Source organism: Onthophagus taurus, chromosome 3, assembly GCF_036711975.1.
Source record: "Onthophagus taurus isolate NC chromosome 3, IU_Otau_3.0, whole genome shotgun sequence".
Lineage (NCBI taxonomy): Eukaryota > Metazoa > Arthropoda > Insecta > Coleoptera > Scarabaeidae > Onthophagus > Onthophagus taurus.
The window spans coordinates 7,905,774-7,926,877 of record NC_091968.1 but is presented as its reverse complement, the minus strand read 5'-3'; the positions used below and the strand labels follow the sequence as shown (position 1 = coordinate 7,926,877).

The 21,104-nt window shown below is 32.0% G+C and overlaps 4 protein-coding genes across 7 annotated transcripts in view; 2 read left to right on the top strand and 2 right to left on the bottom strand.

Annotated features, from left to right (window-relative positions):
* The window catches only part of LOC111417579 (uncharacterized), a 245,495-nt gene that overhangs the window by 94,197 nt on the left and 130,194 nt on the right, over positions 1-21,104 (bottom strand). The window lies entirely within an intron of this gene.
* Positions 3,510-5,213, top strand: LOC139429325 (piggyBac transposable element-derived protein 4-like). Its single transcript, XM_071194999.1, has one exon. It carries the CDS (start codon positions 3,510-3,512, stop codon positions 5,211-5,213), a length of 1,704 nt encoding a protein of 567 aa, XP_071051100.1.
* Positions 6,593-10,930, top strand: LOC139429324 (uncharacterized). Its single transcript, XM_071194998.1, has 3 exons — positions 6,593-7,250; positions 7,327-7,744; positions 10,549-10,930. Exons 1-3 carry the CDS (start codon positions 6,593-6,595, stop codon positions 10,928-10,930), a joined length of 1,458 nt encoding a protein of 485 aa, XP_071051099.1.
* Positions 13,261-21,024, bottom strand: LOC111417216 (RNA-binding protein 1). 2 transcript variants are annotated; one of them, XR_002706668.2, is made up of 4 exons: positions 20,680-21,024; positions 15,080-15,169; positions 14,344-14,850; positions 13,475-13,601 (listed from the first exon to the last, which is right to left on the bottom strand). XR_002706668.2 is itself a non-coding variant. In XM_023049434.2 (3 exons), the coding sequence occupies exons 1-3, from the start codon at positions 20,886-20,888 to the stop codon at positions 13,511-13,513; spliced, it is 390 nt and encodes a 129-aa protein (XP_022905202.1). In that variant the 5' UTR covers positions 20,889-21,024; the 3' UTR covers positions 13,261-13,510. The 2 variants fall into 2 exon arrangements, 1 of the variants encoding a protein (XP_022905202.1); XM_023049434.2 differs by lacking the exon at positions 14,344-14,850 and having other exon boundaries at positions 13,261-13,601.

The window sequence follows — 21,104 nt, the reverse complement described above, 5'->3', positions numbered from 1 at the left end:
ACGGGTTTTCTTCAATTTTGCATATAATGGAGGCAATCGGCTTGGAAATCGGCCCCAACAGCTACGAAATGTGCCTAGAGATCGACAAACAGCGCATATAGCTTGCAGAGAGATGGCTGTCTGAACGGCTAAAAGGGGCAAGGATTACTTCAAGATCAAGCAGAAAAGAAAAGCAAGAGCAGGACGATAATCTGGAAGGCCAGTTGTATGGTGCAGGCATCGGCGATTAAAAGTAATTTAAAAAAAAAGAAAAAGTAATTGCAGTGTAAATAAATAAATTTGTTACATTACAATTGAGTAAGTTTTGTCGTTTTGGTTTCAAGTTAACCGTGTTATCCAAACATTCAACGAACCCCTTTAATTTAAACCTTTTGTCTTAAAAAATTTACAAATCGTTTTCCTTGAATTTGTCAAATCGGGTCACATTTCGTATTGATTCTAAAAAAAAGTATTTATAAACCCAAAAAATCCAAATCTTTCTCAAAGTTAATAACGCATCATGCCGCATCTAAACATACTACATGGTTGTTTGAAATTTTGTGGTTTTTGGGAAACAGATGAAAAGTTTGAACGAAGAAATGTAATTAAAATGAGAATAACTTTAGGGATATTCGTTTATTATTGTATCGGGATGGGTTTGTATTTAATAAAAATTATTCCAGGTTTAAAAATATTTATAAGAAATTCTTCCAATAATTTAAATAAATTTTTAGATGAAACGGTTCGTATTAACGAAAAATTTGAATCTCTTTTCGCAGTGTCGGGATTTTTTAATATGGTTTTTAACTGTTTTGCAATGTTTCACCAACGAATCAAAATAAAAAAATTATTTATGGAGCTCGAAAACTTTGATGGAAACGACCACAATATTAAAAACTTACCGAAAATAGCGAAATTGATGAATCTTTTAGGGTTCTTAATGGTTGCTTATTGCGTTCTTGCATCTTTTATTATCAGTTTAGGCCCTGTTTATCAGTACGAAAATTGTTTAAGACAAGAAGAAATTTTGAGAAGTTTAAATCGCACATCCATTATATGTGGTTTTGGCGTAAAGGTGTTTTATCCTTACCGAGTTAGCAGCGGAATTTTGTATTTTGTTCATGTCACAATTGAGAACTACTCAATTTGTTATGCATGTGCGGGTGGATGTATGATTGCCCCGTGTACTATGGCCTCTTTTGAATTTGTAATATTAAGAATTCAATTACTAAAAGAGATGTTAAAAAAAGTTTTTGAAAATACTCATGAAATAGATGATACAAGAAAAATGCAAAAATGGAAAATCAATTTTACAGCTTGTATAATTTTTCACATAAAAATTATTAAGTATATTTTGGTGACCCATTTAAAGTTTTGTTTTTGATATCAGCTTTATTTTTGTAGCCTCGCTGAAATGATTAATAATTGTTTTTCGACCGTAACTTCACCAGCATTAGTTAATTATAGCATTTGTATAGGTACTACATTAATGGCTTGCCTTTCTGTTAGTGTTTAAATTGAAATCGATATTTTAAAGTTTGATTAAAATTTTAATTTTTAGGGTCACAGTACAATCTCTCTTCTAAATTTATGCGGTTGGGTGCTTGGTGTCTATCTTCTGTGTTTAACAGGACAGAGGATTCAAACTCACGTAGGTGTTATTATCTCTCTGTTATATTCCATAAACACAATAAATACAAAGTATAGTACACATTTGCATTAAACTTTAGATTTAATTTTAGAGTTTATCGATTGCGGATGCAGTTTACGATATGGAGTGGTACAAAGCAAATCCGAAGTTGAGAAAGGATATTTATTTCATGATGATTAGAGCTCAAAAACCGTTATTATTTCAATGTGGAATTTTGGGCAATTTTCATTTTATTACATTCAAAAATGTAATTAAATCAAACTTTTTTCAGTATAATTCATATTTTACTATCGTCTTTTCTTTTTTAGATCATGTCGACCGCATACAGATTTACAACATTAAAAACAGGATTTAGTGGCTAAACAAAAGAAATTTTGTTACCATGTAGTTACTAAAGAAGTCGTAGTTGTTGTAATGAAACAAAGTGCACCTTTTAATATACATTCAAATTGTTGCTTAGAATGAATGTCATTTATAGTCCTTATAAAAACAGGAGTCTTAGTTGTAAACTTGATACCAAAAGAATTTATGTATATGAGAAGGCAATATTGCAATACCTGTTGAAATTGTACAGGGTGGGCAAATTTGGGTGTTATTATAGGCTATCTCAGAAACTATAAGAGATACGAAAAAAGTAGGTGCCATGTCCCGGTCTCTTTTTTCGAGACTAACCCAATCCCGCAGACACCAAACCTCTATCTTCTTTTGTTTTTAAGTTATAGCCAAAAAGTCAAATTTTCCTGATTTCAAAAAATGCTCATATTTCGTTTATTTTTCAAATTAGAGAAATGGGGTTGATACGTTCTTAAGACACTTTTTTAAGTAGAGTATACTGCCGTTGAAAAATTTTAAAAATATTTGATGATTTTTGAGATACAACACAAAGTTGTATTTTTTTAAATACAAACTATACTTGATTATGATGTTAATGAAAAGAGCATATTTTTGGCTTTCCAATGATGTATCGCATGTATGGTGTATTTGCGGAAAATCAGCGATAATTTTCAATTCCAAAATAGTAAGCGCTAAAGTTCAAAATGTTGATTATAGTAGGGGGGTTCGGACAGTAATTACTACCTAATTGCTATATGGTTTTGCACGAATATGACAGAAAGTTGTCTTGTACCATTACGCAGGATAAAGTTGGTTTTGTACCAACGAATAAAAACTTTGAATAGTTGATTTAAATTTCTCAGTGTCTTATCCCTGACTTTGTTCACCAATAAAAAATGATTTGTAGATAAAGTTTGTTTATTAAAAATACAAGAAACGTATTAATTAATGAATAATTAAATACACAGGAAAAAATCGTGTCGTGTAAAAATTTTAGAGTAGTTGGTAAAAAGAATTAGAGTAAAAATTGTAATATCACATGGTAAAAACAACTTTAATGTACACTATATTTAATATTAACCCTCGCCCGGCGAAGGCAGGGTCATTGTGACCCGGGATTTCAGCGCAATCTTACCAGAAATTTTACGTGTGTCGGTTGAACGGTATCAGGTAAAAAATAATGAGCACGTCAGTTCATGCCAATTTAATTCCTTATGAAATGTGATCATTTATTTTTGCATTTTTTTCAATTTCATTGTTTCTGTAATGATTAAATAAAATCTTCGTCTACATTGTAAACTGATGACTTTTAGTGCTTTTTTTGTGAGTACACGTAGTAACTATTCAAACGACGAACGTGTTCACCAACGCTGCGGCGGCGTCGCGGCGTCTTTTTTTATCTGGCGCCGGGGGTTTTGCACATATGCATGGCGCGGAACTGGGTATCATGACTCATTACCTAATTCGAGTTTTATTTGTATATTTGAGTCAGAAAGCGAGTGAACCGATAGAGGTGTAGTGCATTTTACTTCAACTGCGTAAAAACATGGAAAACACTACGAATTTTAGTGATTTTGCCAGAGATGAAGAAGACGATGAGTTTTCAGAGGAAGAATCATGTAGCACAATGAGCGATGTGGAACCGGAAATGCAAGATAGTGAAGCGGATATATTTACTGCGTCGGAATCAGATGAAGAAGATAATGATAACCGAAGTGAAACGATTTGTAATCGTACATGGAAATATATTGCTCCGAAATCTGTTGAATGCCCACAGAGTGTTCATCAAAGTGGCTCTTTGACAAATAAAAGTCGAAATGTAAAATCTATAGAAGAATGTTTCAAATTATTCATGGACGATAGTATCATTGCAAACATTGTTACACACACCAATCAAAGAGCCAATGCACATTACGCTACTGACTTTCACTCTTGGAAAGAAGTAGATTCCATAGAAATATATGCAGTTCTAGGTCTTCTACTACTCATCGGAAGATTTAGAGAATCTCGTGAAAGCAGGAACGACTTATGGCGAAAAGACAATGTATTATCAAGGCAGATGTATACCGTGGTTATGGCACGTGACAGATTCAAAGATATTCTGAGGTTCATAAGATTTGACAATACGGAAACCCGGGAAGATAGAAAAAAAGTGGATAAATTAGCACCTATACGGGAAGTATCAGATATGTTTGCGGCAAATTGTCGGGAATCTTACGAGGCATCAAATACAGGTACAGTAGATGAACAACTAGTTACATACCGGGGACGGTGTCCCTTCAAAGTTTATATGCCGTCAAAACCAGGGAAATATGGTATAAAAATATGGACACTTTGCGATGCCAAAACATATTACTGTTGCAATTTCGACATTTATCTGGGTAAGATCGGACAAATTCCTGAAAAGGATCAAGGCCAACGCGTTGTCAAACAACTAACTGATTTTTGGAAGAATTCTAATCGTGTTATAACCACAGATAATTTTTTTACGAGCATAATATTAGCGGAATATTTATTAGATAATGGTTGCTTTCTTGTGGGCACAATTCGCAAAAATAGAAAAGATCTTCCAAAATCTATTGTTGGCACTTATCATAGAGAACAATATTCATCGCAATTTCTGTTCACAAATAAGTTGACTTTAGTCTCATATGTACCTAAGATACGAAAATGTGTTGTTTTACTTTCAAGTATACATCATGAATTCAGTATATCTAATTCCGAAAATAATTTCAAACCTGAAATTATAAAGTACTACAATTCGACAAAAAGTGGTGTAGACACACTAGATAAATTACTAAGAGAATACACATGTCGTCGATCCACAAGACGCTGGCCCATGTCTCTCTTTCAAAATTTTATAGATATTGCAGCTTATAATGCATTGGTTATTTGGATAACCAAAAACCCTGAATGGGAGTCAAAAAGTTCTATGAAAAATAAACGAAAAATATTTCTTGAGATTTTAGCAAAAGAGTTAGTTACAGAATATATTGAGCGACGGGCACAACGATTCGAAAACAACGCAACAGGGTTACATAAACACATAGCACAAGCATTTGAAGCGTACGGTAGACCAATAAGAAGAAAGAATCAGACTCCACAAACATCTTCAAAACGATCACGTTGTCATGTTTGTGTGGGAAACGACAATAAATATAGTAAAAAATGTGAACAATGTAATAATTTTATATGTCATAATCATACAGTACCTACTAAAATTCTATGTATAGATTGTTCTTCAACATAAATAAACTAGTTTATAATATTTTGTATTAGTACATTTTTTATTTTCCCTTCTTAACAAAATATTATTTTGATGTGGGTCTAATTGACCCGGTATTCGACTCGCGCGTCGCTATCAAGGCATCCGTCATCCGAGGGTTAATATAGAGTTCATATATTATTCACTTAATAGAGTAGTTTTTACAGTTCTCTAAAGGAGAGTTCTTTTTTACTTATGTTAGTGAAGTTATGTAATATATAAAACATTAAATTTTACACTAGACGTGTACTTTTCCTTCGGGTACTTCGTAGACACCGCACTATTTTGCTCGGGATTACTCGTCGGTACCACGTGATCAACATGTGGTATGATACAGCTAAAATTTAACGGTCATCTACTAAACGAGTCGGAACTCGATAGCGTCTCGAGACCTGATTTACGCGCTATAGAAAGAAAGAACGATTATTTTTATTTTAATTATGTTTACTAAAATAAAACATTCATGATGTGAAATTAGTGAAACTTCCGGAAGATTTTACATACAAGTTCCTTGTGAAGATTGGTAAGTATGTGCAACTTGGTGCAACTATACATATAAGAAACTTATAGAAGACTCATTAGATGCAGTTTTGATGGTGACTCGGTGGAAACTTTAAAATGAATTAAGTATTATATATGTTATATATGTATGTACAGGATGTCCCACGACGAACTGCGTCGATCGATATAGGAGAAACTATGAGTAGTATCTTTCTGAAAATTTGTAGGTGCACTTATGTCGATATGCCCAACTCACCTAAAATATTTTCAAGATTGTCGCACTTCCGGTTATACCGGAAGTAGACAACAACTTCGTTATTTTAAATGGAACCACCTATATATTATTACATATTTAGATTCTACGTCCGATTTTAATTAACTTTTACTTAAACATCTTATATAAAATTCTTACCCGTTTCTGAAATATTTACAAATTTATGTAAAAAAATTACCTATGCAGGCTTGTATGTTATGTGTATTTCTGCTAACACTGTTAAGTATTTGTTATATCTGATGAAAGGAATTTGAAGAAGAGACTATAGCTTAACTTTTGGTAGCTCATATGTTGTCCTACTACATACAGGGTGTTCAAAAAAAGCTGCCAAATATTTATATAAGAAAAAGCGAAAAACTCAAAAAAATTAAATGGAAACCATATATTTTTTTAATTGTATCTGAATCTACATTAAAAATAAAGGTAACTTTATGTAAGGTTCCCTATATCTAACTATCGCCGTTTCTTTGTAATTTTCGTTTTAAATAGTTTAAGATTATTCAAAACAATTTTGTGTCAAAGACGGCCATGACTACAGAGAAACAAATGAAGGTAACACAAATGTCATTATATCATTTATAAAATCACTATGCCCGCACGTTTAAATTATACTAATGAAGATTATCTAAATCTATTTATTATCTATGGAGAATGTAACAAAGTTTTAACAAGAACATGCGATACATTTGCTGCTCGATATCCGCAAAAACGGAAACCATCCCCGAATACCTTGAAACAAATAATTTATAACTTCAAGACACATGGTTCCGTAAAAGGAAAAGTTCTCAAAAAGAAGCCTATTGTAGATAATGAAAATGTGGAAATCGCTGTTTTAGAATATTTCAATGCATATCCGACAATATCTCTCAGACAAGTTTCAAAAGAATCTGGACTTTCCAAAAGCTCAATCCACAGAATTTTGAAAAAACATAAGTATCATCCGTATTCAATTTCCATAGTGCAACATTTAAGAGATACTGACTTCGCAAGAAGAGTGAATTTTTGTGAATTTATTTTAACTGAACACTATGGAAATAATCAATTTTTGGACAATATTATTTGGTCTGACGAGGCAAAATTTACCAAAAATGGTTTGTTTAATAGACATAATTCGCATTATTGGAGTGATTCTAATCCTCACAAATTTACGACGAGTAATTTTCAAGGAAGCTGGCAATTCAATGTCTACTGCGCTATAAGAAACGATAGAGTAGTAGCGTTGCATTTTTATGAGGAAAATCTAAATGGTAAATAATTAAGAAATAATTGGTATAACGAATAATTTACAATTAATTTTAATTGCTGCAATTAATTTTTTTCTAGGCGAAAGATATTTAAACATTTTACGAAATTTTGATACTAATTATTTAGAAAATTTACCTCTGGTTGAATTAACACAAATTTTTTACCAACACGATGGAGCGCCTCCGCACAACGGCTATTTAGTTAGCAATTTCCTCGAAAATATATTTAATGGCCAATGGATTGCTAATAATGGACCTTTCTTGTGGCCACCTAGATCACCTGATTTGTCGGTTTTAGATTACTTTATATGGGGTACTATCAAAAATCAAGTTTATAGCACGACATTGACCACTCAGGAAAATTGTATGGAAAGAGTGCGAAATGCGTTCAATAACTTAAATCCAGATTTTTTGAGAAAGGCTACCCATCAACAAGTCATCTTGCGATGCGAAAAACGTTTAGAAGTTCAAGGGAAAAATTTTGAACATTTATTAAAGTAGAGTTAGTTTTCTCATACTTAGTACGTTAAATACAAATTACTTAATACATAATTTGTCATACTTTCATTTGTTTCTCGGGAGATTGTTTAAAATGTTGAAGTTATGAATTATTTGTTTTAAGGTATTCGGGGATGGTTTCCGTTTTCGCGGATATCGAGCAGCAAATGTATCGCATGTTCTTGTTAAAACTTTGTTACATTCTCCATAAATAATAAATAGATTTAGATAATCTTCATTAGTATAATTTAAACGTGCGGGCATAGTGAATTTTATAAATGATATAATGACATTTGTGTTACCTTCATTTGTTTCTCGGTAGTCATGGCCGTCTTTTACACAAAATTGTTTTGAATAATCTTAAACTATTTAAAACGAAAATTACAAAGAAACGGCGATAGTTAGATATAGGGAACCTTACATAAAGTTACCTTTATTTTTAATGTAGATTCAGATACAATTAAAAAAGTATATGGTTTCCATTTAATTTTTTTGAGTTTTTCGCTTTTTCTTATATAAATATTTGGCAGCTTTTTTTGAACACCCTGTATGTAGTAGGACAACATATGAGCTACCAAAAGTTAAGCTATAGTCTCTTCTTCAAATTCCTTTCATCAGATATAACAAATACTTAACAGTGTTAGCAGAAATACACATAACATACAAGCCTGCATAGGTAATTTTTTTACATAAATTTGTAAATATTTCAGAAACGGGTAAGAATTTTATATAAGATGTTTAAGTAAAAGTTAATTAAAATCGGATGTAGAATCTAAATATGTAATAATATATAGGTGGTTCCATTTAAAATAACGAAGTTGTTGTCTACTTCCGGTATAACCGGAAGTGCGACAGTCTTGAAAATATTTTAGGTGAGTTGGGCATATCGACTTAAGTGCGCCTACAAATTTTCAGAAAGATACTACTCATAGTTTCTCCTATATCGATCGACGCAGTTCATCGTGGGACACCCATATAAACAAAATTTAATTTTTATAAATTTAAGTTATAACAATATATTACAAGTAAAAATAAAAACAAATATTTTATAATTTTGATTTTTATTACAAGCGTAAAACTTCCCTAAAAATACTCCACTTCCTATTAAAAATTAACACTAATAAGTGGAAGATACACACTATTTAGTGATATTTTGTCAATTAATAGAGTAAAATTAGAGCGAATTTTTAATAATTTACACTGATTAGATTAGAAATGTATCTAATTAGAGTCACGACAATACCGTGTTTTCTCGAATCTAATCCGCACCTTTTTTACAAATTTTGTATGCTCTAAAATCAAATGCGGATTACAATCGGATGTGGATTACATTGGAAAACCAACTTTTTTTACCATCATTGCATTTTTAAAATCGAGGTGCGGATTAGATTCTAGTGCGGATAAGATTCGAGAAAATACGGTATCTAGTTAGATTACATATAATACACTGTTATAGAGTAACGATTTTACACTATTTAATAAACACCGTCTTCTCACTATTTAGTGTAAATTTTTAATCTATTCAGCTACACTATATAGTGCAAAAAAATAACTCTAAATAAATTGGACCGATCTGAACCATGTTTTAGAGTTGATTTTTACTCTATATTTTTTCCTGTGTATGAACAACAACTTCAGGAACTAAACAGTCACAGACTGTGTCATCTTCTACTAAACTTACTGGTTGTAAGGTTAGAACAGTTGGGTATCAATGAATGAAATCTTCGGTAGTATTCTCCCAGTTTTCCCCAACCATGAGATTTAGAAGTGTTTTCATATTTGCAACCTTTTCTTTTGAAATTGGGTGAGATAGAGGAAGATTATTGATCATAAACTGGGCAGCGGACTTTTCATTGAAACGATGCTTATATGGGATATAGAGCCTTATTTATCATTTTCAAAGAATTATTTTTTAATTTTATCACTTTATATATTTAAAGATAATGAGGAATTTTTTAGAATTAAAAAATAACGCTTATTTTCCCCAAATACACCATGCGTGCAATACATCATTGGAAAGCTAAAAATATGCTCTTCTCAGTAGCACCATAATCTACTATAGTTTGTATTTAAAAAAATACAACTTTGTGTTGTATCTCAAAAACCATCAAATATTTTTAAAATTTTTCAACGGTATACTGCCGTTGTATTAAAAAAGTGTCTTAAGAACGTATCAACCCCATTTCTGTAATTTGAAAAATAAACGAAATATGATCTTTTTTTGAAATCACGAAAATTTGACTTTTTGACTATAACTTAAAAACAAAAGAAGATAGAGGTTTGGTAATTGCGGGATTGGATTAGTCTCGAAAAAAGAGACCGGGACATGGCACCTACTTTTTTCGTATCTCTTATAGTTTCTGAGATAGCCTATAATAACACCCAAATTTGCCCACCCTGTACAGTGTGTTAATTAATTATCGTACCCGACGTCGTCAATCCAAGTATGCAACCAAATACGCAAATTGCGTATTGCAATACCCATACTGCGATATTGGTTGCAATAATGACGTCGGGTACGATAATTAATTAACACACTGTACAGGGTGGGCAAATTTGGGTGTTATTATAGGCTATCTCAGAAACTATAAGAGATACGAAAAAAGTAGGTGCAAGTATGCAACCAATATCCCAGTATTGGTATTGCAATACGCAATTTGCGTATTTGGTTGCATACTTGTATTGACGACGTCGGGTACGATAATTAATTAAGACAGTGTACATCAAGTGTTCACAATATGTGTCGCCGTCTAACAGTGAGATAAAAGAAAAAATATAGAATAATATAAACATATTCTTAAAGACAGCAACACCCAACAATGCAATTAATACAATGCTTATTTCCTGTTAATCGTCAAGTTTTCACTGACGATATGTTTATAGCTGCCGATCCCATTGATCAGCGAGAAAATAAATCACCTGCACCGGAAGGGGATTCACCAGAAAGAGAACCATCATTCCCAGTCAGGCATCAAGCACCACTTCCATCAACTTCATATTCGACCCACACACTACTACAATCAAAATCGACTCGTCCTCATGAGTCAGATGGCAGCTTCTCCAGCGACGATGATAAACCTTTGACCAATATTCTTCAAGGTTGTTTCATCAGAAATGATTCAACCATACCCAGCGTTGAGAAGGCCTGCAAACTGAAGTGCCAACCAGTAAATTGCCATCTTTGAAAGGAAAGGGACTATCGAAGGAAAAATCAGTTCGATTTTCTCAGCATGTTCCTAAAAATGGGAAATTTGACTAGCGCAAAAATAAGTTTTTTTTTGTTCTATGGTTAACACTTTCATATATATTTTTGTTTTTAATAAAGTTATGTTTGGTATATTGATCATGAGAGTCGTCCGTGATTTTGTACTTCAACTTTGAGTATCTTTAAATAAAACTTTAAGTATCCCATTTTAGATAAAGTTCCCCTATCTGCTGATGGAGGGGGATGATGAAGGGAAGAGATTGGTGGCCAGGTCCGGCTGCGGCAATGAGGAGAGAGGGAACAGGTATTGGGCAGACGATGTGGAAAGGTGGTGTAGGCTGTGTGGAGAAGATTGGAAGACGCTGGAACACATGCTAAGAGGGTGTGCTAAGCTGAGGGAGCAGGCGATGGACAGGAAGCAGATTTTGGAAGAGGGGGCGAGAGTAAAAGATAGATGAGGGAAGAGGGTTTGGGTGTATAGTCTATATTTTGTACTGGAGAAATATTATAAATTATAAACAATAAAACGTTTATTATTGAAGGAAAGGGTGTTTAAACATCGCCCTCAAACCTTGTATGTTACTACTAATGGCCGCTGTATTAACGAACATAATTCCAAAATGATAACAGAATAAAGGTTACTACTGAATCATCATGGATATAATGAAATCCAAATCTGCAAATGATTTCTTCGATTTTTACCAAACACTAAAATAGTATTTCACAATTATATTTCTCGTATCGGATTTGTACGGTAGAAGCACAACAATCTAGCTCTACCGAACAGTATCGATATGTTGACTACAGAAGAAAAAACATCTTTGAAAAAACACTGGTTACATTTACCACTTACATTTTCCGCGTCGAATTCGTTCGGTAAAAATACAATAATAAAGGTACCACCGAACAGCATCAATACGTTGAATACAAAAGACTTAAGAGACGAAACACTTTAGCAAGACGGAATAAGATTCCATACTGGTTGCAATAAAAAACCTATATTCACCGCATCGAATTCGGTTGCTCAAAACGCACCATCAAGCACTTGGTACTACCGAACCAAGCAGCATCGATTCGTTGAATACAGAACACCTTCGGCAAGATAGAATAAGATTCCATACTGGACACTTTTAGCACCAATATTTTCGGCATCAAATTTGTTCGGTAAAAATATAACAACAAAGGCACAACCGAACAGCATCGATGCGTCAAATAGAGAGAATGTGGAGAACAAAACACTTTGGTACGATGGAACAAGATTCCATATACTGGACACTTTTAGCACCAATATTTTCGGCATCAAATTTGTTCGGTAAAAATATAACAACAAAGGCACAACCGAACAGCATCGATGCGTCAAATAGAGAGAATGTGGAGAACAAAACACTTTGGTACGATGGAACAAGATTCCATATACTGGATACTTTTAGCACCAATATTTTCGGCATCAAATCTGTTCGGTAAAAATATAACAACAAAGGCACAACCGAACAGCATCGATGCGTCAAATAGAGAGAATGTGGAGACAAAACACTTTGGCACGATGGAACAAGATTCCATACACTGGATACTTTTAGCACCAATATTTTCGGCATCAAATCTGTTCGGTAAAAATATAACAACAAAGGCGCAACCGAACAGCATCGATGCGTCAAATAGAGAGAATGTGGAAACAAAACATTTTGGCATGATGGAACAAGATTCCATACTGGATACATTTAGCACTTATATTCCTCGCAACGAACATGTTCGGTAAAAATACAATAATCAAGCACAACCAAACAGGATCGATACGTTGAATATAAAAGTCGTGAAGACAAAACACTTTGGCAAGATGGAATAAGATCCCATACTGGTTACAATAAAGACGCTACATTCCTCGTATCGAATTTGGTATTGAGTTCTTGTAAAACTGTTCACAATATCACTAAATTTAAATAATATTAAACTGTGATTAAAAAACGAGAAACTTTTCGAAGACTAACAACCAGAAAAGCATCAAATTTTAGTTGTATAATCAAGACTACAAAACATGCCTGTATCCATCATTGGATACAATAATCTTGAATGAGATAAGTGGATTCATTTTTGTTTATTATTCTGTTATCATTTTTAAATTGTAGCAGCGAGATTTTTGTAAAACCCCATTTTGTATGAATATAATAAAAATACGCACCTTCACACGTAAGTTTCAGATCATTTTTTAATAATAATCACATATTTGTTGCAGATTAATCTGCAGAGCACTGAAATAAAAACCAGAAAATTAAAAGAAATGATGGTATTTCAAATTTAAACTCAATTCAAAAGTTGCATGAAACCTAATTTATTTATAAAAAAACCTAGATTTTTACAGAATTCAGAATTTATTTTTAATCGTCTACTTTCTTTTTTATTTTACCTTTTTCCTCTTTGTCAATAGAACAATCTCAAAATAACCCTTTTTCGTCTTTAATAATAATAATGAAGTAGATAAAAAAATCTGTTCGTGTATAAAATCCAATATGAAATCAAAATAAAAATGGACCTTAAAAAAATCTTTTTTTTTATTATTATTTCTCTAACGTCTATCTCTTGAATCTGATCGGCTTCTTCTGTCCCTGCTACGACTCCTCGATCTCGGAGTTCGTGATCTTCTTGGTGACCTGGACCTATAAATACGTTCGAGTTTATACATTTTTTTTAACTTTATATAAATTATATACCTTACAAAAGAAAAAAGTTAATCACATCAATAAAGTGTTGAAACAAAAAATATTTTATTTATAAACCGGATCAGAAACTTACATTATACCAGATACAACGGTACTCTGCCCAGATTTATAGATTTTAAAATATTTTGCAATGTTTCAACGTACTTAACTTATTTTGGTTATCATTAAATAATCATTGGATGTACAGTAAAACGTCTACATAACATACTAATGTCATTTGGAAACATTTTAAACTGTTTAAATGAATAATTTTGATGCAGACAAATTCGGACAGCTATTCATACCGTTGCGTTGAATCCGAATTCCGTTTCAAGGAGGTCCATTGTTGTATCGAGGTTTTACTGTACTCCTCACATGATGATAGTTATAAATTAATTGTTTTGATATTTCAAACATTTGATTTAATTATCTTACCTTTCACTCTTGATATATAAAATTAATTTTAGAATAAAAATCATACCTAATAATTGTAATAACAAATGTTAAGTATAAAATTTCCTAAAAACCCAAAAAAATTTAATAAAAAAATGATGTGATAACTTTTTTCTAATGTTTATAAATCAATCACTAAACATTAATTTAAAAAAGAAAAACGATTAACATTCAACAAACGGACTGGTTTTTTTAAAAGAAAAATTAAAAAAGTAAAAATTATTAAATTTAATTATTGGCACATTACCCGTCGTACTTCAAACAGAAGTCGAAATTGTAGTAGCGGTAGTAGTAGTAGTAGAAGTAGTAATTTTGAAAGTCGATTTATCTTATTCGGTGGCATGTTGAATTGAATTTGAATTGTAGTAGTAGTAGTAGTAGTAGTGGTGGAAAGTTGGTGGTTGGTGGTGGTGGTGGTTGGTGGGTTGCCCAAATCCTTTTTTTGTTGTTGTAAAAAAAAAGAAAATGGGGCAGAAGAACCGCCGCTGCTCGTAATTGTCGAGTGAAGACGATGTAGTAACAAAGATGATGAGATGTGGTTGTGGTTGCCAGGAGAAGAAGGGTTGATTGATTGATTGGTTGAATTGGTTGATTTTACTTTTTTTATAATTTTTTAAACTTTTTTAAGTTGACTCGATTGTGGGGCTCAGTGAAGACGCACTTTTCGCTTTATTTTTTCGCCTGTTCGCTTTTTTTCTTTCAGGGGGGAGAAAACAACAGCAGCGGTACTATTGCGGTTGATGCCGCCCTGCAACTTTACCCCAAACACCAAAAAAATGATAATTTTTTAAAAAACAATAAACATAACCTTCAATTTTTCAAAGTTAACATATTTTTTGCAAATAACAAAGTTTGTTAATAAAACCTATTTAAAACAACTTCTACTATCTTTGATGCCAAAAAAAATTAACATTAACCAAAAAAAAAACTAACCTAACTCTCTTTTTTTTAATTTCATTTTATATTTCAACCGTAATTCATACCTGGAGAATCTAGGTGGACCCCTGCGACCTCCACCACGTCTTGATCTTCCATTAGACATTTCAACACGTACTCTAGCACTGCAAATCCTCCTAGAAACAAAAATTAATTTTTCAAGTTGAATAATTTAGTTAATTATGAAAGTATAGGGGTTGCAATCAAGAAGGGTTTTAATAATAGCGGAATTTCGCGATCAGAATTCTCTATCCCGGGTTTTATGGGCTACATATGTAATTATAAATAAAAAGCGTTCATAGAACTATTTTTCAAGTTTATGTCTCGTTTATCTCCTAAACAAGATCTAAGTTTGTGTTTAATAAACTTGCTGAAGAGAAGCACCGTTCCGGTTCCACACTTATTGGTGGAATAGTTTTCGCACATTCAAAAGCGAATTGAAGATTTTTACCCATGCTACCGCCATTATTGAATATATCAATTTCTTGAAGAGTACATTCTTAGTTAACTGGGGTAAACTGGCTATTGTTTGTTTAGAGCAGAATAAAGTTTTTTTTCAGTGTCTGAAATTACAAAAGCTATATTGAATGTATATATTGTATTATTGCCAATCCTACAAACAATTCAGAATTATTATAAATAAAATAATAATAATAATGCCAAAACAAACATTAATGGTAAGAATTGCCAAAAAGAGACGAGTCAGTATGTACCCACGCAATGTAGATACTATCGTTTTTCATCGCCCCTCAAAACGATAAAAATAAGAAATAAAATATACAGGGTGTGTCAAATGTCTGGAATATAGCCAATAACTTCGCCATTTATGGTTTTAAAGAAAAATGTTTCAAATAAAAAATTCTTCATTAATTGTGGCGCTTTTTTTGGTGACAGTTGCTTGTTTACATTGTTTTTTGTTTCGTTGCTATGGCAACCGTTATTTTAAATGGGATACATGTGTTTTTTTTTGCATATTTTGATAGAGGATAAATCCCTCTATGCGACGAATATATCAAATCATATGGTTGTATAACAAAAAAATGGAAAAAAATGCGTTTTCTGAAAATTACAATCAAAGTAGGCGCTGAAATAACGCCGTTGACAGCTTTAAATGTTCTGGCCAAAATAAAAATTTGAAAATTCAAGTTGAAGAGAATCTGAATTTCTAACGCAATTCTCTTCAGGTCGAAGAGAATTGCGTTCTCTTCGACTAAAATATAATAAAGAATTGTTAAACACATTGAGACGTATCCTACTTATGAAAGCCATTATTCCCGAGAAAGGTCTACTAAAAAGTATCTTGGACAAGAACTAAATATTTCAAAAATGTATACATTATATTGTGAAGAATTAACAAAGGAAGGTGAAGAACCAGCTAAAGAATGGCTATTTAGAAAAATCTTTAATGAACAGTTTAATTTGTCCTTTCATTTGCCAGACAACGACACTTGCGATTTGTGTGATTATTTTAATATAAAACTAAAAACTGACCTTAGCGCAGAAGAAAAACAAGCCATTACTAAAGAGCAAGACTTACACTTAGATGACGAAAATGGTAGATATAAGATGAAGAATAAAGATAAGAAATATGCTTTGGAAAGTAATGAACGTCAACTTGTAGTAATGGCTGATCTTCAAAAATGTCTTCCTACTCCTTTTTTGACAAATTCGAAAAGCTTTTATCTTCGAAAATTGTGGACCCTAAATTACACAATTCATGATCCTTGTAACAAAAATACGTGGTGCATGATGTGGGATGAAGTCAAAGCTGGAAGGGGTGGTAAGGAAATGGCTTCTTGTTTTTTTAAATGGCTATCTATAGATTCTAAAACATCAAAACACTGAGGTGTTAACAATTTGGAGTGACAACTATGCAGGACAAAACCGAAATATGATGATGATCGTAATGTATTTATACGCAATGCAAGTATCCCCCAGTCTTAAAGTTATAAATCATAAATTCTTATTACGGCGTCATACTCATATGGAAGTAGACTGCCAGCACAGCATCATCGAACGTGCAAAGAAGAAAGCAAAAGCATTTACAATTTTTACTTGTAACGATTGGCTAAATTTATTCGCAATTGTAAAAAACCTCCATTTAATGTGTACTCCATGGTCCTAGAAGATTTTAAAAATGTTAGTACAGTGTACTCCTTATCAACAGCGCCATTTATATCTAGAAAGAAAAGCAATGATGGCCAAGAGTTTAAACTGTCCAACATTGTTTGGTTTCAGCTTCGGCCAGAAGTATATCGAACTCTTTTTTATAAAACGTCATTTAATGACAATTTTTGTTCCATTAATTTGTATAGAAATATTCGAAAACCGTCAAATATACCAAAAAGTTTGACCCAATTAAAATTTTTTAGAAAATCTATAAGTAAAGCAAAGTATGACAATCTTGTAACTCTCCTTAAGTGGGTCCCTGAAGAATATCAGGATTATTTCGGAAAATTACCCCATACTGAAGAAGCATCAGATTTCCCTGATGATGAATGAGTTTATGAGTTAATATATTTTAAAATTTATTCTTTGTTGTAATAAGTTCATACATGTTATTATTGTCCCAAATTATTGTTTTGTTGTAAGTCCATACAGTCATTCAGAAATAATTTTTTGAAGCCAAAATGTAGTAAATCCGATAAATTCGTAAAAATAAAAAGTTTTCATAAAAATGTTTTGTTAATGAACAAAGACAGATTATTAGTATTAAATAACAATATTTTCGCGATTATGAGGTACATTGTTTGTGAGCTGAGAATATGAAAATTATTATTTCAAATTAAAAATAGTATATTTTTCGTTATTTCACAATTATGTCATTTTGGACTTAAGTCCCTTTAGCTCTAAGGTACAAATATCAAAATTCGACAGTCTAAACACAAATATAATTTAATCCTTTGACGGTACTTTAAAGTATCGGTAGTTTTAAACAATTTTATTCCTTAATTTCAATAAATACGGCTTCCAGGAATTTTTAAATTAGCATCGTTTTTGACATTTTTAGGTTATACCATACCCCTGGCAATGGGTTATACAAAAATGTAAGTTTTGTTTCAAAATTTTTCTTCTCAATATTTTTCCAATCCAACCCAACAATTATTATACATCATTTTAAAAACAAAGCTTTGAGCTTTAATTTAAAATAAGTTTCATTCCTGAATTTTAATAAATACGGCTTCCAGGAATTTTTAAATTAGCATCTTTTTTGACACTTTTAGGTTATACGAAAATGTAAGTTGTTTCAAAATGTTTGTTCTTAATATTTTTCCAATCCAACCCATCAATTATTATACATCATTTTAAAAAGAAAGCTTTGAACTTTAATTTAAAATAAGTTTCATTCATTAATTTCAATAAATACAGCTTCCAGGAATTTTTAAATTAGCATCGTTTTTGACACTTTTAGGTTATACCATACCCCTGGCAATGGGTTATACGAAAATGTAAGTTTTGTTTCAAAAATTTTTTTCTCAATATTTTTGCAATCCAACCCAACAGTTATTATACATCATTTTAAAAAGAAAGCTTTGAGCTTTAATTTAAAATAAGTTTCATTCATTAATTTCAATAAATACAGCTTCCAGGAATTTTTAAATTAGCATCGTTTTTGACACTTTTAGGTTATACCATACCCCTGGCAATGGGTTATACGAAAATGTAAGTTTTGTTTCAAAAATTTTTTTCTCAATATTTTTGCAATCCAACCCAACAGTTATTATACATCATTTTAAAAACAAAGCTTTGAGCTTTAATTTAAAATAAGTTTCATTCCTTAATTTCAATAAATACGGCTTCCAGGACTTTTTAAATTAGCATCTTTTTTGACACTTTGAGGTTGTACGAAAATGTAAGTTTTGTTTCAAAATTTTTCTTATCAATATTTTTCCAATACAACCCAACAATTATTATACATCATTTTAAAAACAAAGCTTTGAGCTTTAATTTAAAATAAGTCTCATTCCTTAATTTCAATAAATATGGCTTCCAGGAATTTTAAAACTACCATCTTTTTTGACATTTTTAAGTTATATAAAAATGTTAGTTTTAACTCAATACTCTCTTTCTCAATATTTTTCTAATTCAACCCAACGATTATTGTACAACGATTTAAACAAAAAGCTTTAAGCTTCAATTTAAAATAAGTTTCATTTCTTAATTTCAATAAACACGGCTTGCAGGAATTTTTGAATTAGCATCTTTTTTGACACTTAGATTAGGCGAAAATGTTAGTTTTTGCTCAATATGTTTTTTTCTCAATATTCTGTAAGATTTTCGTCGTTCTGTAGCTACAGGTCTGATAAATAAATATTCAAATTTACTGCGTCCACAAAAATGTCGTAGCGCAAGTTCAAAAGAAAGAGGAAGTTGGTTCTGCTAAAGCTAGACCCTACTCAAAATGCACTGTGTGCAATGTTTATTTATGTTGTAATCAAAGAAAGATCTGTTTTTCTGAATATCATGTGATTTAGCTAAAGCAAGTGTTATAAATAATACTTATTTTCTAATGTAATAAGAAATGTATTATTTTTATATTGGCAATAAAAGTTTTTGTTTACTGCAACATCACTAAAATATATTTTAATGCCTAATGGTACTCTCAAAAACCATTATCCCCCTGGAATGGGGGGATTTACTGAGTGTATTTTGATAGCATTTTAATTCTGTCACAAAGTTTCAAAATTTTTGACTTTTTGGAACACAAAGGGTTCCAGTTTTTCTGTCTCCTATAAAATTTTCCAAAACAGAGTTACATGGTTTTCTTACTAAATCGACAATATGTCGTTATCAAATAAGGAAAGATGGGAACAAACAGCAAATAACTATGGCAGTGAGTAAACTGTTTAGACATAAACATATCTGCATTCAGAAATATCCAAATTCTGGATCCACCAACTTTAATCATAAAAACTATCATTCTGTGTTGGTCTGTTCTCAATAATAGAGTGCGGATATGCTGGGTGAAATAGTGATGGAGGCTAATGATCTTTTGGGTTTCCATATTTGGCCAACTTTGCCATCTTCAACAGATCCTCCAAGTGATTTCATTTTTAAGCCTATTGCAGACCAAGCTTTTTTGGTTAGATTTATTCTACAGTGTTCTAGTAAAGAATGATTGCATAAACATTGGTAATTTTCAATTAATTAAACAAATTGCACCATTTAATTACTTTTGTCATCAATTTTTACTATTATTATTTATTGGGCGTTATACGCTGGGCGACATGAAGCATACATATTTCTACAATCATGTCTAATAAGAATGACGAGCAGTGCCATGTCCAGAAGGCCTTAAGCTCCGGAAATTCTTTTAAATTGGTTATCCATATGATACCTTTACCGGTAACAACAAAGATAAGGCCACTTCATATACAAAACATCCTGCCTTATCTGAATTTTTTATCAAATTGTATTTATCACAAACACATTTAATACCCGGTTATTTAAATCACTCCATTCTTCCAAATTTAGAATTTTTAATTCCACACAAGGCGTAGAAATTCGTCATAAAAAAAAATCAAGGTAGGCTTTAAAAATCTATAATGAAAAACAAAATGGCGTACACAAACAAATGCAAAAAAATCAAGAAATAAAAATTGCACCTAAAATTTAATTAATAATGATAACAAATGGAGTTTCTTACGTTCCGTCTAAGCCTCTAACTGCGTCTTCAGCATCGCGGGGATCCTCGAATTCTACGAAAGCGAATCCCGGCGGGTTTCTGGCGACCCAAACGTTCCTTAACGGGCCATATTTGCTAAAAGCGCTTTCGATTTCGTGTTTGCTAGCCGACGATCCCAAATTACCAACGTAAACTTTGCAAGATAGATCCCACTCGCGATATCTAGACATATTTATTACTTTAAAAATGAACAAACACTTCAAAACTACTGAATATTCTTAAACTTCTGTGCGGGGTCCACTTCTTTCTTCAACTTCCGGATAAAATGAGAGAGTGTTAAATGCAAAATGGCGCGGCTTGGGTATCAAAATCGCAAATTGCGCATGCGCCATGAGTACAAATTTTAGGTGAATCTTCTCATTAACAGATGGCGCTTCATATATTTT